The 25,937-nt window shown below is 38.2% G+C and overlaps 3 protein-coding genes across 21 annotated transcripts in view; 2 read left to right on the top strand and 1 right to left on the bottom strand.

The window, feature by feature from the left end:
- LOC109539323 (eukaryotic translation initiation factor 5) overlaps positions 1-3,966 on the top strand; it is a 6,618-nt gene extending 2,652 nt beyond the window's left edge. For 2 of the 6 annotated variants that reach the window (XM_048660460.1, XM_048660464.1), the window contains exons 2-11: positions 1,558-1,648; positions 1,732-1,908; positions 1,975-2,087; positions 2,142-2,279; positions 2,345-2,494; positions 2,560-2,853; positions 2,914-3,144; positions 3,195-3,389; positions 3,450-3,575; positions 3,633-3,966. In XM_048660460.1, coding sequence (XP_048516417.1) covers positions 2,016-2,087; positions 2,142-2,279; positions 2,345-2,494; positions 2,560-2,853; positions 2,914-3,144; positions 3,195-3,389; positions 3,450-3,575; positions 3,633-3,755 — 1,329 coding nt within the window. In that variant the 5' untranslated portion in view covers positions 1,558-1,648; positions 1,732-1,908; positions 1,975-2,015 and the 3' untranslated portion in view covers positions 3,756-3,966. Of the gene's footprint in view, positions 1-620; positions 875-1,017; positions 1,042-1,557; positions 1,649-1,707; positions 1,909-1,974; positions 2,088-2,141; positions 2,280-2,344; positions 2,495-2,559; positions 2,854-2,913; positions 3,145-3,194; positions 3,390-3,449; positions 3,576-3,632 lie in introns of those variants that run through there. The other 4 variants (XM_048660459.1, XM_048660461.1, XM_048660462.1 and 1 more) reach the window with 3 other exon arrangements.
- A 329-nt stretch (positions 3,967-4,295) lies between these two features.
- On the top strand, positions 4,296-19,423 carry LOC109539266 (kinesin light chain). Of its 9 annotated transcripts, none has more exons than XM_048660456.1 (13): positions 4,296-4,419; positions 9,408-9,438; positions 9,897-10,110; positions 12,836-12,982; positions 13,040-13,202; positions 13,931-14,046; positions 14,108-14,226; positions 14,288-14,546; positions 14,608-14,812; positions 15,895-16,121; positions 16,324-16,335; positions 16,611-16,739; positions 17,225-18,269. In XM_048660456.1, exons 3-13 carry the CDS (start codon positions 9,922-9,924, stop codon positions 17,324-17,326), a joined length of 1,668 nt encoding a protein of 555 aa, XP_048516413.1. In that variant the 5' UTR covers positions 4,296-4,419; positions 9,408-9,438; positions 9,897-9,921; the 3' UTR covers positions 17,327-18,269. The 9 variants fall into 9 exon arrangements, with proteins under 9 accessions (XP_048516413.1, XP_048526791.1, XP_048526792.1 ...); XM_048670834.1 differs by having other exon boundaries at positions 9,408-9,673; XM_048670835.1 differs by lacking the exon at positions 9,408-9,438 and adding an exon at positions 4,619-4,697.
- Positions 18,749-25,870, bottom strand: LOC109539317 (histone deacetylase 8-like). 6 transcript variants are annotated; one of them, XM_048670829.1, is made up of 12 exons: positions 25,790-25,870; positions 21,810-21,963; positions 21,494-21,748; positions 21,250-21,438; positions 20,917-20,965; positions 20,691-20,865; positions 20,467-20,632; positions 20,301-20,407; positions 20,008-20,212; positions 19,789-19,949; positions 19,642-19,745; positions 18,749-19,594 (listed from the first exon to the last, which is right to left on the bottom strand). In XM_048670829.1, the coding sequence occupies exons 1-12, from the start codon at positions 25,845-25,847 to the stop codon at positions 19,406-19,408; spliced, it is 1,812 nt and encodes a 603-aa protein (XP_048526786.1). In that variant the 5' UTR covers positions 25,848-25,870; the 3' UTR covers positions 18,749-19,405. The 6 variants fall into 6 exon arrangements, with proteins under 6 accessions (XP_048526786.1, XP_048526787.1, XP_048526783.1 ...); XM_048670830.1 differs by having other exon boundaries at positions 21,810-22,054; positions 25,790-25,869; XM_048670826.1 differs by having other exon boundaries at positions 21,810-22,125; positions 25,790-25,847.
- Between the last annotated feature and the right edge of the window lie 67 nt (positions 25,871-25,937).

Genomic DNA, 25,937 nt, shown 5'->3' with positions numbered 1-25,937 from the left:
TGGGCCAACTAGCGATAAACCCCTGCAGGATTTGCCAGCATTAGATGAAGACGCCAATTTAATTAAAATCGCTACTGAAGTTGAGCAATTTTCCGGCCCAGAATTGCCGATAGAAGAAAACATTCCGAATGAAGAAAATGCGCCAGTCGAAGCTCAGTCTGATATAGAATCCAGACCGAATCTGTAACAGACACCACAGAACATCGACGCCTAAGCGAAAATGAAATCAGGGAAATGGAAGTAATCAGAATGGCGAATGCAGGCATTATTGATAGCTTTCAAGACACTTACTAAAATTCCACAGTGGAAAATGTCAAGACTAGAGATATTTCTAATTTGCCCGAAGTATTAATTCCAGAAGACACTAATTTTGAAGAAATCAAGTAGAGACTGATTGTGCAACCGCACTAGTTGATAGCAATACGTCTGTAAAGGTTGTTGAAGAAGTTTCAAAAGAAAAAACGCCTCTATCAGACATTTGAACCTCTGCCTGTAAGCAGGCGATTTGAACGGATTTTCTCCAATATACCAGATTATTTTGATCCAGAAAGACAAATTCTACTGTTCTAAGCACAGCCTTATCCAAAATCTCTGACTTTGGCAATGTCAGCTTGTCTGGTCAATTTGGATTGGGTTTTCCCTAGTTGAACATTGGGAGTGTTTTTCAGTTCAAAATTTTAATGTTTCCTTCGCATAAGAAATCGGAAAAGCACCGCTATTTTGCAAGTAAAGACCCCCTTGTGTCTCGGTATACAGAGTTTTTTTCAAAATTATTCTGCTGGGTGGTGAAGTTGGGGGGCGAAGTTTCCGCAAAATACCGCACTTAACTTATCATAGACAAAGTGATGTAAAACGCAGCACGCTCAATCAACTGGTAAGTCGTTAGAAGGGTTTTTGGAGGAAATAAAAAAATTGCCACCCGTTGAAGAATCAACGTCATAATTTCTAACTCGTGTCATCAGCAAATAGCAGGAAAGGCGTTTTTAGTATTTAGTATTGTGTCCCAGCCTAGTAGCGTTATATGTAAAGTGCCACATACATGTAAGTGGGTTTCAGTGAAATATTGCCGGCCGTTTTGAGGATCAAGCTACATATTGTGTGGGCTATTTTTGTCATATATAAAGGCTTTGTCGTCAACCTACTCAAGCTCAGATAAGAAGCCATATTTTACGATCTATGCACACATGTAATTAGTGAATCTATCTCACGCTGACGCAACCAGAAAATTGTTTAATCGATAAACCCTAGAAATAAATTAATCAAGTATTAAAGGGAACCATTCGTTTCAACCAGGAAAGTTCGTCTGTCGACTTGATATCCGAAATAATGATAGTATTGTTCTTTGCTTAGTTGCCTCAATAATAATCTTTATATAAACGAGTGTTTAAAAGCATTGAAATATATAGGATGACCTGCAAATGAAAGTAGCTAATTGGGGAAGTTTTTCTTAGTCCCGATTGATTATCTCATTTCTTCTTCAAAAACTCTGTCAATTCGATTAAGTTCTAGTACCATTTGCAAAAACGTAGTAAAGCGACTCTGTTTTTCTGGTTTCAGAGACATTATTAACCAAAAATATAGTTGGGAGTTCAGGGCCCGAGCCAGCGAGGTGTATGACTTCGCAGCGTCGAAAGCTTACCCCTTTTAGGTATGCAGTAGCCCTAGCTAAAAGAGAGCGCGACGCTCAATTTGATTTTCGATTTGCAGGACTACAAAATTTTCTTCCAATAGGCACCGGAAACTGCAGCCTTTTAGAGAAACGTGACTTTTCTACCCTGCCGATACCAACGCTATCATCGACCGTCACGTTTTGTTTTTAGCTTACCTCTATTGCCATCATTAGGACGTCTGGTTCAACACATCATCCAGACGGGCGCTTCTACCCTACCTTTTTTTTAGTTTAAATTGGTAAGTTGTTTTTTTGCGCGATGGAATATGGATGTATTTCATTTATTGAAACACCCTCGTTTGCAGGTGTTCTTCCTTTTGTCAGCCGAGTAAACGCACGCCTCAAGATGAGCGTGAACGTTAACCGAAATGTTAGCGATGTTTTCTATCGCTACAAGATGCCCCGGCTTGTTGCCAAAGTAAGCTAAATGAGGGTGAAATGAACGATGCTGAACTGGATATTTTCGTTATAGGTAGAGGGCAAAGGCAACGGCATAAAAACCGTGATAGTGAACATGGCTGAAGTTGCAAAGGCTCTTGGCAGGCCGCCCACTTACCCCACCAAATATTTTGGTTGCGAGTTGGGCGCCCAAACACTGTTTGACTTCAAGGTGTGTTTCACTACCTTTATTATTTTACCTTTTGCCTTGCCTTAACCCCCGTAATTCCCCAATAGAACGAGCGTTTTATTGTGAATGGGTCTCACGACGCCATCAAATTGCAAGATTTACTCGATGGCTTTATTCGGAAATTCGTCCTTTGTCCAGAGTGCGAAAATCCTGAAACCGATCTACTGGTCAGCACCAAAAAAAACACCGTTTCCCAGGTAAACTGCCAGTTCCTTTGCAGAAATTTTACTACGGGGTTTATGACAATCATGGTTGTTTAAAGGGGTGCAAAGCATGTGGTTACCACGGGCTTCTGATCAGCAACCATAAGCTGATGACTTTCATTTTGAAAAATCCTCCAAATCTGAATCCAGCCGTTCAGGGCTCGTCTTTGACTGAGGGCAAGCGTAATAAGCGCAGCAAGAAGGTGAACGGTGAAAATGGGCCTGATAATGTTGATGAATCCGGCTTGGAAAGTTTGGATGCTTCGCAAGACAATGGAGCCGAAGAGGAGGATGATAACGAAAAAGTGTGGACAGTTGATGTGTCCGAAGAGGCCGTTCGCGCTCGCATGCAGGTAACGGGTTCTCATTCTTTTGGGTTGACGTTGCAAATCAATTGATGGTTTGTTGCTTAGGATCTAACTGATGGAGCCAAGTGCATGACAATCAGTGACGATCTGGAAAAGACCGAAAAGGAGCGCATGGACATCTTTTATAACCAAGTAAAGAGGAAGTTGGATGCAGACATTTTGGACAAGGCGGATGATCAGAAGGAGCTTTTGGCTGAAGCTGAACGTTTGGAGATTAAAACGAAGGCCCCGTTGGTTCTGATGGAACTGCTTTTCGATCAGAATGCTTTGCAACAGGTAGTTCACTATTATTGCCAAAGTTTTGTTTCTGAATGGAAACCTTGCAGGCAAAAAAATATCGTCTGTTACTGCTACGTTTTACACTGAACGACAAAAAGGCTCAGCGTTATCTAATTGGGGGACTGGAACAAGTTGTAGCTTTGCATAAGGACGTGTTGATGCCGAGAGTTCCTGCCATATTGAAGGTGCTCTACGATCTGGATATTTTGCAAGAGGCATCTCTGCTTGAGTGGGCTGAGAAGGTAATTTTGAGGGTGGTTTTGAGTGTTTCACTCTACCGCTGTTGGTGTTTTTTGCTGCAGGTGTCTAAGAAGTACGTCCCTAAGGAGGTAAGCCAGGAGATTCATAATAAGGCGGCACCTTTTGTAAAGTGGCTCAAGGAAGCTGATGAGGAATCATCAGAGTCCGAAGAGGAGTCTGATGATGATGTAAGTTGCCTTTGAATTTTTTGGGAACGCGACTGAATAGTTGATTGAATGTTTAAGGTCGAAATCGAGTACAACGATCGTGCTCAAGTTACGCCACTCAAATCGGCTACCATCACGCCTGCGAAGGCTTCCAAACCGGAGGACGAAGGCGAAGATGATGTCGATATCGATGCAATTTAACGGCAGGATAACAGTTACATGCTGCTGCTCTTTTAATTCGTAACGATGTGTTTCTTTTTTTACATTACTTTCACTCTATGCTTAAAAATGGTGTTCACTATATTTACCTGATATAATTAGGTTAATATTGTGTTTCGGGCAAACGCTCCTATGGTAAATTCAAATTTATTATTGTTTTAGTGTCAAAAATAAATACATTTTAAATTGGGAAGATTTGTGCCCTTATTTCAATATTGGCCTGATTTTTTTGTTTCCAAAGGCTTGCTCTCCATTTTCACGGGATTTAACGAGGGGATCAATTCGGGAATGTTATTTTCAGGCTAAACACAGCTAATGGCTCAAAACCGGTCTAGAAGGGTGCCTGGCATTTTCCTTTATCGCGATTCTGATGCGATACGAAAACAATTGCATAAAACCTTAATTTTCTTCGGGAGTATCAGGTTAAACATTGGACGTTTAGGCGACACCCTATATATATCTTCAGCAGCGGGAAATTGATGGTATTCCGGCAATGCTGGAACTGCTGTCGCCTGACGGCACGTCAAACGTCACGATTCCGTCAAACGCAGCCATACTTTCCCCAAAGTTGACTAATCAATTGGTGATCGTGTTGTAAAATATTGTGTTCTGTGTGTATTTACTGCGATTTTTGTTCAATATTAGTGTAAGTTGATTCCAAGTAATTGCACCAATTGTTTGAAACTCGCACTCGCATCGATTTCGGCCTGTTTGCACCGAATTATTCACGAGAAACCCATCAAGTGGTTGTAGCTGGCTGAAGTTCCACTAGGCGATAGTTTTTCTCAATATTTTGCGGTTTTTACAAGATGTCTGATACTGTTTTTACTCGCATTTCTCTATAGGTGATTTACAATGGTCTGCTAACTGTCTAAACACAGCCACTGTCGATTTTTTTCTTGTTATGGATGGTAGCAATAAGGAGTAAGTATTCAATGACCTGCCCAGATAGTTTACCATTTTTTTTAAATAGTACATAGAGCATATTTCTGATTTTTGTTACGTAGATTCTATGTGATTGTCCGACAGACAGGTTTTCTATGTAGGTGCTCAATTAGAGGTTATTATCCTAGCTATTTTAGGACTGGCATCATCAGCATGTTAAGGGAACAAATACACTTAAATTATCGGCTGTGTTATCCTTGGTTACACTTCACTTTTCGCATTTCTGTCGCTGATTCATCACACTACAGCAAGGTTTGTTCAGACGCTTTAACAGCACCAAATTGATTCTAATTTCATATAAATATCTTAAGATCAACGGGGGAAACTAAGTAGTTTCCTAAATTCTGTTTTATTTGGTAATTTTTTTCTCAATTTGTTTTCTCCTGTAAGTCCAAATTCGATATAACAAGCCCTTTTAAAGGAAATCCAGGTTATTTATTGCGTATTTCTAATGGTTATTGTTCCTCGTACGGTTGGGTAATATTCATAATACTGAATGCAACCGCCTGTTTATGGAAATGTTCATTGGCTTGGTTCTATTGTCACATTTATAAGCTGAATCTTTCATTACTTCACTTAATTGGCTAGCCCTCGTTTTTTTGGGAAATCCAACAAAGAGAATATTCATTTCTGGTACTCTTGTACTGTGTATAGGGCTGGAAATCTTCTCAATAGTTTTTCGACTCCTACGGACTCTTCTAGACTTTCATAGGCACGCGAATCAACTTGAAATGGCTTTCCAAACAGCTTCAGTAAAATCAAGTTTTTTCTTTACTACAAAATTGTTGTGCCACCAGGTATATTCCAATTTTTTCGCAGTGTTTTGCAATATTTTTTCATGTGTTAATTTCGTATCGGAGGCATTTTCTGCATATTCCCGGACACCACAGGGTGATTTATTTATATGGCTAATTAGTCGTCCGTTAGGAGCCAAATTTTCTAATTTTATTTGCATTTTATATTTAATTCTTTATCTTTTGATTATTTGCAATTAAACAAGTTCTAATACAAAGGATTTGGTCCCTTTCTTCCGACTCAGAAAGTGGTTGTTCTTAGTGCTCAATGGTTTATGGAAAACCGCACATTTCTTTGTCTTTTTGTTGTTCTTTTAAACCACTCGATTATCTATTAGAGCCCAGATGAAGTATAAATAGGCGTGAAATAATCCAGTGAATGTTTCATGGTTAATAATCGACAATATTCCCACACTTGATCATTTAAAACAAAAATTAAGGGCGCAATTCTGTCCTAGACCATTAACTATTTTGCAGACTTATTTACTTGAATGTTGAAAAATGTGTGCAAAATGCACTGAATTTGTTAGTTATTTCGATTCCAAAACATCTGCAAATTTGTAATTATTCAATAAAATGATTTACCCGGCAGTAGAAAACACGCATTTTTCAATGAAACTCCACTAAAGCACTCACTGAACAACATGTTTAAACCATTTCTCTGTTCAAATTGCTTGTGTGTTTTTTTTTCAGTTTCTTTATCGCCCGTTTACTGTGCTATTCAGGAGATTGCGTAAGACTTTCAGTACCTTTTTCAAGTAAAATCAGTGGGATATAAATATTCGAAATCTAACAAAGAATTAAATGAAGCCTAAAATATATACAGGGTGGTCTATTTAAAGCAACAAAACCAATGCTGTTTTTAATTACTTTTTTTTTCTGTGCATTTTAGTTGCACACAATAATAATGAAATATAATACAAACCATGTAATACAGGGTGATTCAGTCAACACTGGAATCAATTTTCATTGGTTGCGTGTGTTTGGGCCTCGACCTAAAGTTACAATTTTGCACATTCTTAGATGAAGGGTTGGTTAATGACTGTACAAAAGTACAGTTAAGTCAATTCGGTCTACGAATTAATTTTCCAGAAATGTTAAAATTTTCCGTTTTCTAATGTGTCCCAAAGGGGCTTCCCTCCATCATCCTGTATATGTTGGTTCAAGTTTAAAGTATTTCTCAACGCAAAAGCTATTTTTGAATAGACAGAAGCTGTAAATAACTGCACTCTCTTTGAGTTTTCATAAGTTTTCACTATTTACTTACCTGGAAAATTGCTGTGTGCGATTTTATCTGGAAAAAGGATTAAAATGTTTTTCAAACATTATGTTGTCAAGCGCCGGTAATAAAGTGGATTTTTTGTATTTCGGTAGAAGAGGTATAGATGTCAAAATTTCAGTTTCCAGGATTTCCAGTTGATTTTTGTGAATGTTACAATATTTATCTCAAAATGTTTCTTTTTTCGTTTCAAGTGGGCACATTTATATTTCAAAATTTATAACAAAATCACCAGATTTGAAGAATTCCAAGTTTTCGATCTGCAAGAATTTCCGTTGATTTTGGAAACTTTTTCAAACTTTGCGGGAAAAGCTGTTTTCATTGGGCAAATTCAAAAAATGTTAGCAGGCGCAGGTATTAAAATGGAAAACGAGTGTTGTATGGGTTATTAGGTCGTCGCCGATAGGAAGTTGGTCGTGACGTTTCGCTATCATGCCTGGTTGGCATCTTCAGAAACTAGCATCTCAGTACTAGACACCTCTGAAGATACAACTTCGAAGATGCCAGCCATGCCTGCTAGTGAAGCGTCAGGACCAAATTTCTATCGAAAATCACCAGTTTAGACGATGTTAATTGAGTGAATGTTATTGATTTGAAATGCATTTTTCAAAGTTTAATGGCGATTATAAATAATCAGTGTTATTTACGGAAAGGGTCATAAAAGCTGTCGGGGCCTCATTTATTACCCTTTTTATTGCCCATAAACTCTTGCCGACATCCCTGGGGAAAATTAAGTTATGTGACATTACTCTGGCTCTAAAAATCCCTTTCAATTTAGCCCCTAAACTTGTGGGGGGTTGAAGCCTTTTTGGCGGAAATCGAACTATGTGAAGCTTCAATATTCGTGCTTTGAATGATTATGAATCGTCACAAAACATCGATAATGCGCATCCAGCAGCAGGAAAACTTCCCCTGCTTTATTGTCGACGCATGCACTTTGGGCGTCGCAACTTAGACGCCCTGCGTCCTTTTTAACTTGGCGTCCTGTGGCTTTTAAGGGTTGTTGCTTAAAGTGAAATTGAACTGGATTTAGTATTAAAAATGTTGTTCAGTTTAGGAAGTGATTGATGCTGTATATTTCATATAAATCGATAGTTGTTTAAGCCCTGATTGATTGTGATTAACAATTGCGCGATTTTTGCAGCTATTTTTTTTGTTAGTGCAAGTCGTGCTAAAAATTAAGCACCTCGGATAAATTTTCTACAGGGTGGCAAACGAAAAAATGCCAAATTTTGCAAAGTTTGGCATGCTCCCAGTTGGACAAAAACGAAAAAGACTTTTCTTGGATCTCAGCACCAAAAAGTTTAATAATAAACCAAAAAGCGAACGGGTTTTGAATTTTTCGGCCTTCTCTTCTATTTACAGGGTGGTTTCTACAAATCAACTTTTGGGTCTTGCAACGATAATTTTTCAGCTCTTGGTCCGAGTTTCATTTCGATATACAGGGTTGCATAGAAAATTACCGAAATCTGTGATTCTAGAAAATTTCCAACTAAGTGAAGTTTACTTTAAAATATTTCGATCCTTTATGCACCCCGGGTATTGATGGTTTTTTCTTTAGTCGACTGTGAAGTTTTGCGTTCAACATGAGCCCCAGATTTTGAAAAACGGTTGAAGACAATAAAAAATATCAGAACAACCCAAAAGTTGATTTTTTTGAGACCTCTCTGTAAGCAAACGAGCTGGGCGAAAAATGCAATCACTTTTTTCGAGATACCAGGTTTAACTTAATGCCTGGGGCATTGAAATAAAAAAAAAAGGTTTTTGCTCAACTGAGACCATGTGGAACTTTTGCAGATTTTGCAATGTTTCATTTGCCGCCCCGGTAAATTTTTATGTAAAGCACTAATTTTTTGCACAAAGAGGCACTAATTGAGAAAGAATTGCACTAAATATGGCTCCAAACAGAAATTGAATCGCCTAATGTAGTCAGCATTCACCCAGTTTCAAAGTTAGTCCAAATTTATCAGTGTAACTTTGATTTTGTTGAGCAGTTTAGCTGAGTACAATTGAGTTAACCCTTATACAATCTACGCAGTGTATTTAGTACATACTGATTGTACTAAAAAACCACCCTTTCCTCAGGCAGTAGCGTTCGCGACATTTTGTAGTGTAGACTGTTCTTGACCCATTCTAGCCCTTTAGATTTCCCTTTGCTGTTGTGGGAAAAATGTAGGAAAATCAGTTATGAGTGGCGCATAGGAAAATCGGAGCTTTTCAATTCAGAAAAACGTCCAGAAAAATTGACGATAATAAAGCGACTTTTCAGAATTTGCTATTTTTCTAAAAAGGAATTGACTAGACTTAGGTTAAGCCTTGCGGGGATTTCAAAGGCCTTTTCTCGATCAAATCGCTTCGTTGGTGCATAAGAATTGATTTGTTGTGAAAATCAAAAATCGATTTACTTCAGTACGTGCTCTTTTCCAGATTATAGAAAGTGTTTTGGGTGACTTTTGGTTAGAGTGTTAATTGGCATCAAGTTTCATGTAGAATAGTTGTAGATCCGTAAAAATTCCCTAGAAAAGTTAGAGAAAATGAATTTATTTGTCATCAGTACAATACAACGCCATCAAAGAACTGCACTCAATGATCAATGTCTGTTTCTTTTTGTTTCAGATTCTAAAACAATAAACTAAACCCAAAATCTGTAAGATAATAATTTTTATGCCTTAACTATACAAACGCTTTGAGTAACAAATAACAGCTTCTTAGTAAAAAATAATCGGTGTGTTTGATGTTAACTTTGTGATAAATCTGGGATTTAACAGTAGTATTCTCGAAAAGACTGACACACAGTAGAGCTCAATATTTGCAAAACTTAGTCGGTAATGGTAAACTGGAGCCGAGTGGAAAATGTCTAAAACCATTAATGCCTATAGGATGTAAGTTTTATTTTTCAATTTTTTTATGCTTCTCCCCAGTGTTGTTCTCCTCCTTTCAAAGCCTGCTCTCTATCTACTGCTTGCGTCCAGTTAATTCAGTTTGTTTGCTGTGTGTTTCCACTAGCTAATAGTTGAGATTCTGACCATCAAACGATGGATTCTTAGAGCCAAATTTCTTCACTTTGACGCAAAATTATCAGAAGTTTTTTTCGTCTTTTTCCAGCAAGAAGATCGAAAGTCTGGGGAAGATGACCGCCATGACGCAGGAGGAAATCGTGGCGGCCGTGCGAACCGTCGCTCAAGGTTTAGAGGCTCTGCGCAGCGAACATGCCGGTCTTCTGCACAGCATGACTCCGGATGCTCCTGAGGCTCAAGAACGCCAGACTTTGGTCCATCAGAGTCAGGAGATGATTGAGCTTGGACTTGGAGAAGCACAGGTAAAAATTCTTGGAAAATTAGCTTTAATTTGCTGTTGCAACATGTTGCAAAAGGCAGGAATATTAAAGTTTTTGTTAAGATTCTTTCATTTCCCTTGGGCTGTTTAAAGGACAATAAATCAACTTAATTCTCGAAATATTGATTGACCTATTCAGCGGCATTTCGTTAAAATGAAGCGATCGAAAGTGTGCAAATGGAAATAATGAGCGTTTTAGATTGTTTGATACGAAGCCACTTGAATCGATAGGATGCATAAACATGCTCGGATTGTTTCAGGCCTGGCTGACACGAAAGGGGGTGAAAATAGATAAAACGCTTTCTAAAATTAGCCTCACTCTAAGTTGGCAATTTTTGCAAGAAATTCCAAATTTCTATACTCAGTTAATGTAGAAGACGCATTTACGGGTTTATTCGCCAATAATCGTTGATATTTTGTTTTTTTTTTTAAATTAAACTCGACTATAAACTAGAAATTGAGTTTGTAAGCGCGCTATTGCAATTTTAAACAAAAAAACTCAAGTTGAAAGCCCCTAGCCGCACTAGACCTTAAGTGCCGTTTTGCTCATTTTAATCCATGTTTATGTGCGGTTTGTGTCGAAATATTTGACTGTAAATGGACACTTTTTGTATGTTTAAACCTGGTTCACTCAGCATACCCGATATAATTTGCATTTCAATTTGGCCTGCTAAATAGATAGTAAATTGTCTTCAAGCGCAACCGCTGCAATTTGAAATGAATTAAATAACCTACATAAAGTTCATTAGTCATTTACAGTCTACACATTTGGTTAATCATGCTTTAGTGGGCATTTTTGCGTATTCTCTTCCACCCTGAAACTTCCGGCGATTTTCGCTTAACTTGATACGGGGGTTTTGAGTTTCCAAATAATGTTGGCTGCTTGAGTGAATGATTAAATTGACTCTGAGTCATTAAGAGGGGATTCAATTGAGAGAAAAACGTTAAAGGCAAGGAAAACAAATTAACTCGAATGAAGCGAAGAAAASAACTGAACGCAAGGAAAMCCCAAGACTTAAGAACGCATGGCTGCCATCTTCAGAATTGTGCACTCAGTGCAGGTGCACTCAGTGCACTCAGTGCACTCAGTGGCTCAGTGCAAACTGATGAAAAAAGTGCAATGGCAAAATTGATTCGATTGCTTCTTTTTCTGGTCTTTTAATGATGACTTTAGGGCTTTAAACTCCTTTAAAAATGCTTTCGCTTTTCAACCTTTTTCTTTCATAGAATTGCTTCTGATTGGCTATTTTTGTGCCTTTTTTGTCAGATTGTTTTTAAATTGAGAAAGTGGCTTGAGAGAGCAATTTCTGCTGTATGAAGATAAATGCAAATCGCAGATTTTCTTCAGCTAAAGTTCTTCGAAAAAGAAACGAAGATATTATTCTTCTGCCATCAACTAAAGTCTCTTCTAGTTCTTTAGTAGAAATCCTGGTCAACCTTTAAATGTGTAATTAATGATTGAGTCCTTTCTTCTGTTCCTCTCTAGCTATTTATTTATTTTCGTCTGCGTGATTCTTTTCCAGTACGAAGTTGTTTCTATTTTTCAACAAATTGTATCATTGTCTCTTAACGTCTTTGTATCCAAAATGTCTGGTTTCATGTTAATGCTTGAAAATTAAGCTTACTTGGGAATAAAATGCGTTTTCCTCCTAAAAACAGTATTGGACCTTACGCATATAAAAACGCTAAAAGAACTCCAATAAGGCTCCTCAAGTGTTAGAAACTACCAACGTGTGAACAACAAAAGCAATTTTATACCGGTTTTTAACATTTTTTCCGCAACTAAAATCAAAAGCCAATTGTCTTTAACTGCAATAGTGAATTAAACTTGTGCAAAGCGTAACTGTGACCTTAAACATTCCGGCTAAGACGCTCGCTCACTCACGTCGGGGCCCCCTTTTGGCGATCCAAACAGTTCGAGTGGGCCACGTTTATTTTCATAAAACCTCCAGCCAATTTTAATAAACCAAGAACTTTCGCAGACTTTCATTGATCGCCTTTGGATGACTCATGCTGCGTTCCAAGCCATGTTGCCAGCAGGAAATTCGTTTTTCAAGAGTTTGCAAGGTTCAGAAGCGCATTCAATGAGGAAAAGGTTTTTTCCAACAGAAATTCCTGCATTTTCATGTTTCTTTGAGCTTCTGGAGTTTCGTCTTCAAGTATTTTTGTGTTGAGCAAAAATTCCCAGGTTTTCATCGCACAGAAGAGAAACTTTTGCAATTTGATAATGTTTTTTTAGTTTTTTTGCTAAATGTGTGGGGTTTCAAAATAATTTGTCGTCTTTTGTCAGCAAATAAAACCCGATTTGCGCCTTTCTAATATGAATTCCACACGGGACACGCGGTTGATTGCTCAGGAGAAATCTATCGAGCGGATCTATGCATTTGCGTGGAAAAAGCAATTTCAGATATTTTATCCGATACTCCAATACGTTTTGTTTTGGATTAATTAACCAGATTCCTATCATCACTAGGAATTAGTATGGTAATTAGGTTTGATAATAGAATCCGGATCAATTCCGTTTCGCTATCCCACAAAAAGTAATTTGCTTTGAAAGGCCCATTTATTCCAAGGGAAAGTACCATTAGAGAAATGAATGATTTATTTTTGTCTATCCTATTCATATAGAACGGTTAGATCCGGTGCATTTTATTGGGCCACAGAGGGAAGAATTTGGGATTTTTTTATTGGCATTATTCTTGTTCCAGGTGATCATGCACTTGGCAAATCACTTGCAAATAGTGGAAGCTGAGAAGCAAAAATTGCGCGCCCAAGTGCGTCGATTAGTGCAGGAAAATGCCTGGCTTCGAGATGAGCTGGCCTCCACTCAGCAAAGGCTTCAAGCCAGCGAACTGGTAATTTTGGTTGATTTTCTTCAAACTCAGCCCTGACTTATTCCCGATTTGTTTCAGGCAGTGGCTCAGCTGGAAGAGGAAAAACGCCACCTGGAATTCATGCGCTCGGTATGCAAGTACGATCAGGACCAAGAGGACGGCCAAGGAGGCGATGGAAGATCGGAAAAAACGGATCTGGTAGTCGATTTGTTCCCGGATGATCAAGATGATGAACGAAACAGTAAGTGCACTTAGAGGCGAACAAAGCGCAGTTTGCCAGTTTCACGTAAACAACACAATAAAATTTGAAAATGTAAATTCTCCCAGGGAAAATAGAGCGAGTCTCCGGGAAAGTTTGGAACTTTGCGAACTGGGACTAATTCGACTCGAGTTCTTAAGGGTATCTATTTTCGGCCCCAGAATGTTCCGCCCTAATTCCCATTTTATGTAGACTCGTGTATAAGTAAAAGGTTTCACTTGGTGGCCACAAACCGTAAATGAAATCAAAGAATTATGAGATTATTCAGATGGTTTTAGAATCATCGTTTATTCCGACATTCTGCATTTGATAAATGAGTTTTTTACATTTAATTTTAAAGTGATTTGGCAAAAATTAGCATGTTTTTTTAGTAACAAAACCTACTGAAAATTGACAATTCCGCTCCCTTACAGGTCTCTTTTTTCCGAAGCAGGTGAAAATATCGCATCAGTTATTACGACTTATTTAAAGCCCACATCGAGAACGTTTTCTTGCCATTGAGGTTTTATTACAAATTTCCAAAAAAATGTGTTCAAAAAATAGAAGCCAAAATTGTATGTCGTAAACGTTTACAGTCTTGGATGAGATTTTAAGTAGAGTTTTTTAAAAAATTCCTCAACCCAATAGAGATTGTGTTCATATGCTAGTAGTTGGACTCCAACATTCAGTATGATATTTTCTTTGATTTTACTCAATTGATTTTTTTTCAGATATGTCACCCACTACACAAAATCAACTGAATCTTTCGCAACAGGTTAATGCGGGCTATGAAATTCCAGCCCGCCTACGCACGTTGCACAACTTGGTGATTCAATACGCATCTCAAGTGAGATTTTTTAGTCAAATTGCCAGGCAAAATGACCAATTAATTGCGAATTTGATTGCAGAGTCGGTATGAGGTGGCTGTGCCCTTATGCAAACAGGCGCTGGAAGATTTGGAAAAAACCAGCGGCCACGATCATCCAGATGTAGCCACGATGCTTAATATTCTAGCTCTTGTCTACAGGTAGCAATTTTCACCCAGCAAACTCCATTAGTTCATTTCTGAATCATATTTACATTGTTAGAGATCAGAATAAATACAAGGAAGCCGCCAATCTTCTGAACGACGCCCTAACAATTCGTGAGAAAACCCTGGGAGAAAACCATCCGGCAGTGGCCGCCACTCTGAACAATCTGGCTGTGCTTTATGGGAAACGAGGCAAATATAAAGAAGCTGAACCCCTGTGCAAACGAGCACTGGATATCAGGGAAAAAGTGCTAGGCAAAGACCATCCAGACGTGGCGAAACAACTGAATAATTTGGCTTTGCTCTGCCAGAATCAGGTGAGTTTTCGCGCCAGTTTTTCCTAAAACTAAAATTGATTTTTGCCGTTTTTTGTTTCAGGGCAAATACGAGGAGGTGGAAAAGTATTATCAGCGCGCATTGGAAATCTACGAAAAACGACTGGGCGCCGACGATCCCAACGTCAGTAAAACCATGAACAATTTGGCCTCGTGCTATCTGAAGCAGGGCAAGTACAAGGAGGCCGAAGTTCTCTACAAGCTAATCTTAAACAGGGCCCACGAGCGGGAGTTCGGAACGATCGATGGTGAGCAAACTCCCCAGAAAAAATAGCTTTGCTCCAAATAGTCCGTGTTTTCTAGCACGGGTTATATTAACCAGTTTCTTGTTATTTTTCCTTGGATTAAAGAAGGTGTGGTTGTGTTCAAACATAACCAGAACTTCATTAATCTAACTAAAGTGCTGTTTTATTTGTGCATGTTTTGCAAACAATTTTTTAGTTATTTTAAATGGCAACTTTTAACAAAAATTGATGAATAAATACATTATGGCTGCTGGTCGGGATTTGTATCGGGTATTTAATGATCTAACTCTCGGAATTTGTGCTTGATATCTCCTTTATTGGGCACATTTTGCTACTTTGGTGCTAAAAGTTACATTTGTTTCTCGCAATCTCAGTGTTGTTTTATTCGAATCATTCAATACAGTCATCTTGTTTCTAAGATAATTCCATTGGAATAATTAAAAAGAATCGAACCTAAGAGTCTAGGAGTCTCTGGTTTTAACTAAAATTCTCTTTATGTATGGAATATTTTTAAAACTGCTAATGTACTTAAAGCCATAGTTTTATGCGCGTTTCTGTAAACTTCACCGCTTGCCGCATTAATCACGTGAAAAGTATTGCATTTCAACCCGTCTTGACTTAGTGATACATGTAAATATGTGCGTATTTTTTTACGGCATTGCATGCGCTTTTTTAGTACTTAGTTCCTATTTTGCAGTATCAAAAATACACAACGTCGTCCTCCACATGAGATAAATATTTCAATAACATTAATTACCTCAGTTGTGTATTTTTAGTCTACATTCCATGGTGTAAGTTTTTTTTAAATTATTTGCGAATTTTAGTTGTTCTTAGTTACACAGAGTGTTTGATTAGTATTTTTGTGAGTTGTGCAATATACCTATATGATTTCTCGCATGTTCTGTGTTTTATTTTACGTTCAGCCCTTCGGTCCTTTGATTTATCGATGCTTAAACACACTGTATAACTATTGACAAAATTTTACTTGGCTCACAGCCGTGAACGCAATTTCGATAAAATTGCGTTCAATATTAGTGGTAAATCAACCAGAAGAAGTTTCAAATGGGGGTTTTTACGGTTTGCAGGGGACAACAAGCCGATTTGGCAAGTGGCCGAAGAACGCGAAGAGAACAAGGCCCGGAATCGCGAAAATGCGCCCTATGGAGAATACGGCGGATGGCACAAGGCGGCCAAAGTGGACTCGCCAACTGTTACAACCACTTTGAAGAATCTGGGCGCGTTGTATCGGCGTCAAGGCAAATACGAAGCTGCCGAAACGTTGGAAGATTGCGCCTTGAGAACAAGAAAAGAGGTACGCAAGTAGATGCAGCTTCAATGCTTGCAGCTGTTACAGAAATAGTCAAAAACACACATTCATGTTTTGCTAGTTTAATTCAGGCGCCACCGGGAAATTTAGTTTAAAGGCCCGCCACTGCTTAAGTAAGGTAGAACTAGATTAATCAGCAGCCTTTGCTTAATTTATTAATCGATATTTTCCTCATTTAATGCTGCAGCATGTGCAACAAGTAAGTGGTTTGCATTTTTTTGTTTGATTTCGTAGTTGGCCGATTATCAATTCCGATGAAATCAGCTTCACAAAGCAAATCAAAATGGTCTAATGAAAAGAAAGTGCGAGCGTTAATGGATTGAGTATCGGTCGAATGCAAAACGTTTTTTTTTAGAATCGAAATTCACTTATGCAGGTTTTTTTGGTTGTTTTTGTCATGCCACTACAATCGAGCAGAGTTTTCCGGGTAATTTCCAGTCGCTTTAGTTACATTTGGCCTTCTATGTCTTACAGCAGGCGCTCGACATCGTAAAGCACTCGAAGGTGGGAAATTTGCTAGCAGGCGATGAGCGACGCAAAAGCGCCAAGACGTCGCGTAGAGGCTCCAGAGAATCGCTGGAAATGTCTTACGATGGTGACGAGGTAGGCAAAACCCGCTTTAATTAGCCAATTATTCATTAATTTTCCAATATCTGTCGCTTTTTCCGCACTAGATTAACCAGGCTTTTGCTTATCTGCTTTTTACGTTCATTTAGTAGCGTTTGTATAGCACGCCTCACATAAACGTTCACGTAACTTAGACATTTTATCAACTCCATGTAACCTTCCATTTTACTTTCTCCTATTACTACTGATTTATATCTAACTTCTGACTAATGTTCTGACAAATTGTATCATCGGTTATGAGCTAACATGTTAAAAGTTATCCGTTCTAATTGGATATTGATAGCCTAGGTTTAGGGCAAATCGAAGTGATTAGAGGAATATGCCTGGATTTTTACACGTTTGTTCAAAAAAGCCTCAACAATATGTTCTGATGTTTGGCATGTTCCTTTTCACTTGATGATGGGGTACATAGTGAAAGTGGGCATCATCAAATGTTGATTAGCCCTATTTATTTTTGACAGACGAATCCAGCCCGAACTCCAGACACAGAGAAGAGCGGCCTGAAAACGAAATTATTTAATGCCCTGGGAATAAATTCGCCATTGAGCAAGCCAAACTCATAGGTGCCCCCTTTAGAGCGATTTCCCCATTCAAAGATCAAATATTATTTAAAAGCAAATAACGAACAAGCATTTTTCTGGCAGTAGCTTTACAAGACGGAAAACTATTTCTGGAAGAATCCGCAATATGCTTTAGAGTCCTGAAGGTTTCGCGGCCGATGGCATACTCTAAGTATTATAAGTAATAACTTTTAAGAAGTGTTGGTTTTCGCTAGATGGAAACGAGCATTTTGCGCCACTGAGTCTAACATTTCTTAGCTGTTAAGTTTAATAATTGTTAGCAAGGTAGAAGAGGTTTATGCATGTTTCGTCAATTATTACATAGCTTACTAAACAGATATCTCTTAAACAGCATAAACTTATATTGGCGGTGATTTTTTGTGATAATATATGAACAACACAGTTATTAGGCTTTTGTTTATTGCAATCTGGCAATATTCCCTCAAGCTCTCATTTGCGCCTGGATGTGAACGCGAATTTTCCCAGCTGAAAACATTCCATCTTCGCTACTTTCTCGTAAAGTTCGTGGTCTTTTAATGCGTCCAGAGTTTTACTTTATATAAAATCCTTAATATCTGATGAATCTAATTGCGTTTTTTTTGAGTGAAACTCGAATGCCAACGCTTTCAACACCAAATTGCAGAGCATCGTATTGAGCATCTGCGTTTTTTTTTTGTATATTTCTAATCTTAAGCCAAGTTCCTTAAGTATTATTTATTTTTTTACCCAGCGCAAAATTGCTTTCGAAATCGCACGCTTGATATAAAAAATGAAACTTAATGTCCCCGTCGTTCCCATTTTGCTTGCTAGACCAGTTTTTAGTGCAATTTTTTTTAAATATCATTTCTCCCAAAATGTAGCTTAATTTTATGTACATTAAGACCATATGTGTATAGCTGCAGTTTGTCAGATTTGTTTATATAATAAATACGTTTTATTGATCAAATGTATTTTCCTTTGAACATGGTTTGCATGCTGTTTTCATTTCAAAGTTCCAAACTTATGGAGTTGATAAGTATGGACTGTGCACCATCCTTCACATTGTTTTGTTTATGTTGCAATTAGCTCTTAAAACACAGCGTAAATTGCGCTCAAATGTGCCGAATTACACACATATATCCAGTACTCTGCTGATCTGGACAAAACGGGAATTTGTTTTAATCAGAGTAATTTCCTTAGTTTTTTTGTCCAAGTCAGCAGAAGCGCTTAATACAGGGCAGCCTCTAAACGTATGTACTTGATCTTTTTCAGAGCGGTCTCAGGATTGGAAAATAAGTATGGTGGAAAGTAGTGATTAATTGTCGTTTCGTTCCATTGCTTGGTGGTTTCGTATCGATTATATTGGTCTACATTTACGGCAAACAATATACATTTTTTTGAAACTTACGTGCAATAAAATACGGAACTTGCAATGAAAAGCGCTGCTTCGTTGAAGATTCCAACATTTAAGAGCAGTTTATTAAAAAATACATAAATATAGCAGCAGTATTTTAAATCTACCGCTGAAACAAAATAATTTACAAGCACATCAACACAAAAGTGTATGGGGAATTTTGCGCTCTTTCTACATTTTTTCCGGGCTAAAAGTCGAAAAAAATTGGAATTTGCTCTATGGGGGTCGAATCTGGATATTTTGCCGGTTAAGGCAGCATGCACGTGCGATTAAAGCCAGTAAGTTTCAACATTTTTGTAGTTTTGAGGCATATTTAGTTAAAAAATCAAACACTTTCTTTGATCTGCACGATGTTTTATGCGGTACTTTGCCTTGTTTATTTTCATCAGGGTCTCAGTACGTTTGTTGATTTTAGAGTGTTCGATTGCTGATTGATTAGATTAGATGATTTTTAGCCCAAAAGAAACACAAAAAGCGCAAAATTCCTTTGGCATAGACAAGAAGAGTGGTTTGAGCAACTACTGGTAAAAATAGCCGATGTTTCATGTACTGATTAATCTTAAATACTTAAATGGTAGCAGGATCGAAGCTTATGCCCATGCTATTCAAAGGATGTATACTATTTTCGTAGTTTAGTTGCCTGAAATATATCTTTGGTATTATTTATATGGTTCTGCTAAATGCGCAAATTAAACGATTTTGTCATCCAACGGCCTTTGATTTCCGCATCCTGTTTGAAGCCCTTTTACCTGCGAAATCAGGTCGCAATGGGACTGAATGCGGTCTAAAACCATGTTGATGTATGTTGGGGTGTTGCAGTCGGATTTCCGGCCTTTTTCTATATGCAGCTCGTAGCTGGGGGCATATTCCGCGAAGTACTAAAACCAATCATGAACCCTTGCTAAATAGTTGGATAAATTCTTACTTCACAAGAATCAGGAATATCAGTGTCCAGCTCTTGATGGACAATGAGGGATGTGAGATACGTCCACAAGCGGGCGGTGTTTGGAAGGTTGTAACCTCCTAAAACTGTTGAATGTAGGCAAAGCGAATGGACAAATATTTGGCTCACCTCCACCGAGAAATAGCGTAGGCAAGTCCCATTCTAGCACGGTTTTCACGCAACAATCGAATCCCTTGAGGGTCAGATTGCATTGGCCGATTTCGTCGCCATTTAAACCATCAGACCCGCATTGCATCACCACTGCCAGTGGTTTAAATGTTTCAAAAACTCTAGGTCAAAGGAGTTAAGTTGCACAGTGCCAAAGGAAAAAGAGAGGATTTTGCATACTTTGGAAGCACTTGGCTGCACAGCTTTGTGAACGTTTCATCGCTAATCCCGCCCTGGTACGGGACGTTCAAGGAGTAGTTTTTGCCCTTTCCGATGCCTACTTCATCCAGATTGCCCGAGTTGGGAAAGAATCCCACCTCGTGCTTATGGAATGAAAGTGTGAGGATTTTATTGCTGTTCTCAAATGCGTACTGGACTCCATCCCCTGAAAGCGCAAGCAATATTGAAGAACTAAAGCCAAAGAGTTCATAGCAAGAGCAATGACTGAATGTCCTCTTTAAAAATGTCCATACCATGATGAACATCCAGGTCAATATAAAGAATCCTTTCAAAGGTTGTGGACATGTACTGAATGCCAATCGCTATGTCGTTGATGTAGCAAAATCCCGAAGCTGAGTCCCTGGAAGGAGTTTAGAAGGAATTTAGCGGCAGTTTTTTTTATGGTTTTTGCCTCTACACCTGCGGGCATGATGCCAACCTCCAAACCAGTTGATCGTAGTTTTACATTTCCTTGAAACCAGCAGTTTAGCAGCTGAAAGCGTTCCTCCAGCTACGCATTCAGCCAATTGGAGCAGATTGTCCAAAACTGGACAATCGTAGCCTAGACCATACTCCACATGCTGTTCTGAGAAGTTATTGTTTCATCAAAGGCTGTAGTTTCACACGAGTATGTGTCTTGCTACCTAGGAGTTCGTCCAAGTTCGAGTCAAAAGACTCGAGAGACTTCAGCACGTCGATGTAAGCAGCGGAATGGAACAGCTTCAGCTCATCTTCCGAAGCGTTTTGGCTCAGAACTACCACAAGTTTAGGATGGCAGAGGATTTGGTAGCTTTGAATTAAATCGTGCACTACTGAGGCCTGGAAATTCGCGTTATTCAACATTGTTTTGAATTCCCTAATGGAACTTACGCGGTTTTCCATGTTTGGAAGCCGATCGCAGTGCTGGACCAATTCCTTACTGTAAATGTACACGACTTTGCCTTCTAACATGTTAAATCAGTTGAGTTTATTTTTGAATAAGACAAGGGGAAGACAGTAACAGTTAAGGGTTGGATAGGAATTGAAGATTCGGCAACCATGCTTTGTACTCAAAACTGTCCAACCGTTAAATATGTTGTTACTATTGGAGGCTTTTATTTAACAGATAGTATACAAGAAGCGCAATAAAAAATCAGAATTTTTTATTTTCTTTCCACTAAAAACATGTGCCCACTCCCCATTGAGCTAAAAAGGGGAACTAACCACAGAAACCATCGATTTCCGAAGACCTCCACCATATTCTGCATCGTGCCCAAATCGTAGCTCAAATCTTCTTCAACAAAATGCGGCGGATGAACCTTTTCCAAAGTGGTTTCGTTGGTACTAGTCAGATAGAGATGGTAGCACATGAACCCGAAGGTGGTCAAACCCATGATGGCAGCAAATCCAAATCTAATTTACAAAAATCCTTAATTTTCTCAGAATTTTCTATTTGACTCGCTAATACCCGATGCTTATTGGGAGATCTTCGGCAAACTTGGAGTGACCCCAAGGGGATATAATGTGCGGGATGATGGTACTGACGTAAAAAGCGCAGTATAGAAATGTATAAAAAATCAGCAAAATGAAGCTTTTGTAGTTGCGAAAGCCGATGCAGTTGTTCACCCATGGACAGTGATGGTCCATTTTCAAGAAACACCTTTCGCAGCTGCTGCAGTGATGAGTTCGGTCTGGTTTTATGTGCATGCAACTCGTGCAGTATCTAAAGCAAAGAAGAACCGTTTGAAGACATACCAGGATGCTTAAGCAAAAGGGTTTCACACCTAATGCTGCCAGTTGGGGTGCAGGTTTGCAACAGCAAGCTCTTTTTCTCGCATAAAGTCTCCAAAATGTGATCCTTTTCATCGTCGGTTCTGGCTTTGATTACCGATTGGTGCTCGTTCCTGCTGAATTTATATTCTGCTGGCACAGTGCCCACTGAAGACCACATGGTGGCCAAAAACGACCAAAGGAACATTAGGGCGAGCAGGTTTATTCCGATAAGGAATCCAGCGCGGTTATTTAGGGGCTTAACAGATTGCAAGCAAAAATTGTACACGTAAATCGCGTGGAATGTTGCCAAGAGAATCAGCAGGAAGGCTGGGGGAAGATTGTTGAAGCAACCATGAGACATGAATCGTGCATTTTTTTCAATCAACGCTGACGTTAATTTTGAGTGGCATTAAATCGCAAACAGCTTGGGGTGTTCAGTGTTTTGCTCCGTTTTTTCGCAAAAAAATGCTCAAATTCGCAGTAGTCTTTTTTGTGCCCATTTAATCCACCCTTCCTGGATGTTTGGCTCTTTTGCTTACGGTGTCTTTTCAGGATTTTATCGACCAAACTAGGAACTTGCAGTCTGTAATTTACCTTCTTTTCATATAGAGAAAGGTATTTTTGTGGCAAATGTTGACTCTCTGAAGATTTTTGTCAATTTTTCATTAATCGGAAGCTCGAGATTGGCGTAYGAATTGAAASACACAACCCATATTGAATGYCTTTAYTAAATAAAGCTTCAAAGGCTGTTTCTTAAGAACTAAAGCCTAAGAAGGAGAAGGTTTTGGTGTTTCAAATGCAATTTTTCGTTAACAAAAGTTTATCAAGATAAAGGAGCTTGGGAGAGATATTCAGGATGTTTCAGRTTTTGAAACTTCCGCATACCTACYCTTCACAGCAGAAGTTCCTGAATTTTTTTGTTACTAGCCGGAGTGGTCAAAGAAAAACTGATAAAGTTTCCTTTCTTTCKTTCGTGCTTTGTTTCGTTTCATTTATTGAGTTTGTTGAAAATTTTAAATMAYCGAAAAAGTGCGCTCGGTTAAGCCRCGGTTAACACTTTRGATCAAAACCCGCACTGGTTTAAACGTTCAAAAAAACTGAAGRAAGCGATCATTTTAAAKCTGCAAATGCAGTTTTTTGTTAAGAATTTCCTTSGGAATCTTCGAATTTTCGAATAACAGCAGTAAATRAAAGTCTTGTTTTAAAATGCCAGAAATTCGTCAAGCTAACAGCYCTACACTCAACTSKACTACATTAAAWTAAAAATTACTTCAAAATSGATTCTAAAACCAAATTAATAAAGAAACTATTTTACTGSCAATTTAAGTGTATTTTTCATACTTTTYGAACAAAAAGTTTGATYAGATTGGCGTCAATGGTAAACCACGCAGGAAATTGGCGATTGGCGTACTTTTGTYCTGGGGGCGTATTTTACATGCTTATAGGCAAATATCCAATAAAAGTACATTTCAATGTTAAAACGCCTTCGTTTTGACCCTTTTTACGTTTGCATAACAGCATAGGAGGAGTTTTTGCAGAAATGAATAAATCAGTCCGAATCGACTTCGATGGGTGTCAGATCGGGACAGTCTGCTGTCCAATGGGAGTTGTGGATTTTTATTTCCGCAATGGTGGTTCCCATAAACATTTTATAAAATTGTTCGTTTCGTGAACGTAATGGAAACTTTATAGGCGTGCTTTTAGAGCAAAACGAGCAAAATTTTGATAGCAAATACAATTGTTTCAAAAGTCGTTAAAAGCCAATGTTTGTATCTTTCAAATGGATATTTTAGTTGCTATAAATTCTTATAGCTAACAGAGCCACGGCTACCGCTACGGTTTTAAGTTGAACGTTTTAGAATTCGAAACTCTTTTCAGAGCAAAATGAGCTAAAAGTTGAACGATTTCGAATTTTAGAAGACAAGTGAAGAAAAAGAAAGCATTTATCTATAAAATGCACTCTGAATTTACTAGATTTTCGGAAAAATAACGGAACTACAGCACGAAATAATCAGCGCCATTCCAAATTTGGAACTTAAAGAGATTTTAGGAACAAAACGAGCCAAATTTTTAGGAATTTTAAATGTTCAAAGAAAATGAAGAAAGGCAAAGCTCCTATCGTTCAAGTGCACTTTCAGGTTAAGAGGAAACCCTAAAAATAACCTACAACCGAATAAATCCCGGACGTTTTTGAATTTGAACACCCTACAGAGTACAGCGAGTTAAATTTTTAACGATTATAAATTTAAGAATAAAGCAGAGGAAGAGAAGGTTTTTATCTGTAAACTGCATTTTTAAGTTGCTAAATATTCTTAAAAGTTCCGGAGCTACAGCCGGATATATTCAGGACGATTACAAATTTGGAACTATTGAGAACCAAACGAGCTAAATTCATGACAATTAAAAATTTTTCACCATTGAAAATTTTTGAAAAACATAATGGATGAGAACGTTTTTTTTACTTTTAACTGCACTTTTAAATTATTAAATATTATTAAAGGTAACTAAGCTACAGCCAGACAGGGTGTCCCGTAAGTACAAGATCAAAAGGGTGCTGCGGTATTCTTTGAATCAGAAGAAGACGATCTGACCTAACTTTTATTAACAAAAAATGTCTGGCTCCTCTGCTATTGATGGTTAGAGTTCTTCAAAAAATTTATCTTTTTTGAAATATCGGGAGAATGGTACGATGTATTTTGGTAAAACTCGCTGTGAGTGTGTTCTTATGTAAGATTTATGGTTTGATGAAACCATCGAGTTCAGCCGTTTTGGATGTGGTGAATTCTTGAGTGTCGTGATACAAAAACTCCCAGAACTTTTTATTTGGTGGATGGAGTCAACTTTTTTCGTTGATGCCACGACCCTCAAGAATTCTCCAGTTATCCAAAACGGATGAACTCGATTGTTTAATCAAAATATGAGTCTTACATAAGAAAAAAATCACAGCGAGTTTTACCAACCTACATCGACCATTCTCCCGATATTTCGAAAAAGATGTATTTTTTTGAAGAACTTTGGCCATCGATCATCATCAAAAGTTAGCTCAGATCGTCTTCTTTTGGTGCCAAGAATATCGCAGTATCCTTTTGATCATGCACCTACGGGACACCCTGTATATTCAAGACGATTCTGAATGTGGATCTCAAGGCGCTGTTCAGGGCAAATCGAGCTAAATCCCTCAGATTTTTAAATTTTCCAAAAAGGCAACGCTCTGGTCTTTCAAATGCATTTTCATGTGATAGGAAACTGCTAAAGATAACAGACAGAGATAAAGACAACTACAACCGAATATATCTGGAGCGAGAAACAACCGACGAAAATTTTCTGACGAATACAATTTTTTGAAAGTGACGAAAAATAAGGTTTTTGTCTGTAAAATGCACTGTCCAGGTACCAGGTGCTCCTAAATGTAACAAATATACCACCGAAAAATGAACAAGAACAAAAAAGTATCTGGCACTTTTCCTGAGTATTTATTCAGTTCCAAATCAAAATTAATTCCTGGGTTTCAGTCATTTATTGTCTCTATTTATCAATTAAAATACGTTTCGGTGTATTTTTCCATCATCAGTTTTTWTKTGTAGCGTTGTTGCTKCTTTAAGCCTTGGCATACATTTCTTCAAATGTATGCCAAGACAGCAACAACGCTACACATAAAAACTGATGATGGTGGAAAAATACACCGAAACGTATTTTAATTGATAAATAGAGACAATAAACGACTGAAACCCAGGAATKAATTTTGATTTGGAATTGAAAYACAGCCAGGAAAGTATATACTATTTATTCAGTGCCATACAGTGCATATTTGGCGATTTGTCGGATTATCTAAATGCATTTTTACAAAAACCTCCAACAAATTCCATTTACAGCCGATGTACTTAATAAAATGAACACAACACACACTCAACGATTTCTTCTGAACCGAGGCATTATTGAACTTAGCGTGCGCATTTACGTAGCTTTCCAGGCTGGGGAAATCAATACCAACCCGGAAACTGGAACAATCGCTTTCCCACTCGTTTGATCAATGAACCTGCCACCAACATTATCTATTTGACGAGAAACTACGCAAAAAAACTGAAAATTTTCGTAGAAAATGGTATTCCCAGTGCACTCTTGAATCACATCGAACAAGA

This window comes from Dendroctonus ponderosae, unplaced genomic scaffold (assembly GCF_020466585.1).
Source record: "Dendroctonus ponderosae isolate FM_Combo_2020 unplaced genomic scaffold, Dpon_F_20191213v2 Dpon_F_20191213_1, whole genome shotgun sequence".
NCBI lineage: Eukaryota > Metazoa > Arthropoda > Insecta > Coleoptera > Curculionidae > Dendroctonus > Dendroctonus ponderosae.
Note: the sequence above shows the minus strand (reverse complement) of the source record. Positions and strands in the feature narration are given on the sequence as shown.

What these genes read in the sequence shown, in the direction of transcription:
- LOC109539266 (XM_048670834.1), top strand. Translation starts at nt 9,645, where the DNA reads ATGTCTAAAACCATTAATGCCTATAGGAT. An exon ending in TGATTCAATACGCATCTCAA is followed by an intron (nt 14,047 to 14,107) that starts GTGAGATTTTTT and finishes ATTTGATTGCAG; the next exon opens with AGTCGGTATGAGGTGGCTGT. An exon ending in GGAGTTCGGAACGATCGATG is followed by an intron (nt 14,813 to 15,894) that starts GTGAGCAAACTC and finishes TACGGTTTGCAG; the next exon opens with GGGACAACAAGCCGATTTGG.
- LOC109539317 (XM_048670826.1), bottom strand. Translation starts at nt 25,847, where the DNA reads ATGTTGGTGGCAGGTTCATTGATCAAACGAGTGGGAAAGCGATTGTTC. An exon ending in ACCCCAACTGGCAGCATTAG is followed by an intron (nt 21,749 to 21,809) that starts GTGTGAAACCCT and finishes TCTTTGCTTTAG; the next exon opens with ATACTGCACGAGTTGCATGC. An exon ending in ATATTCCTGATTCTTGTGAA is followed by an intron (nt 19,595 to 19,641) that starts GTAAGAATTTAT and finishes GATTGGTTTTAG; the next exon opens with TACTTCGCGGAATATGCCCC.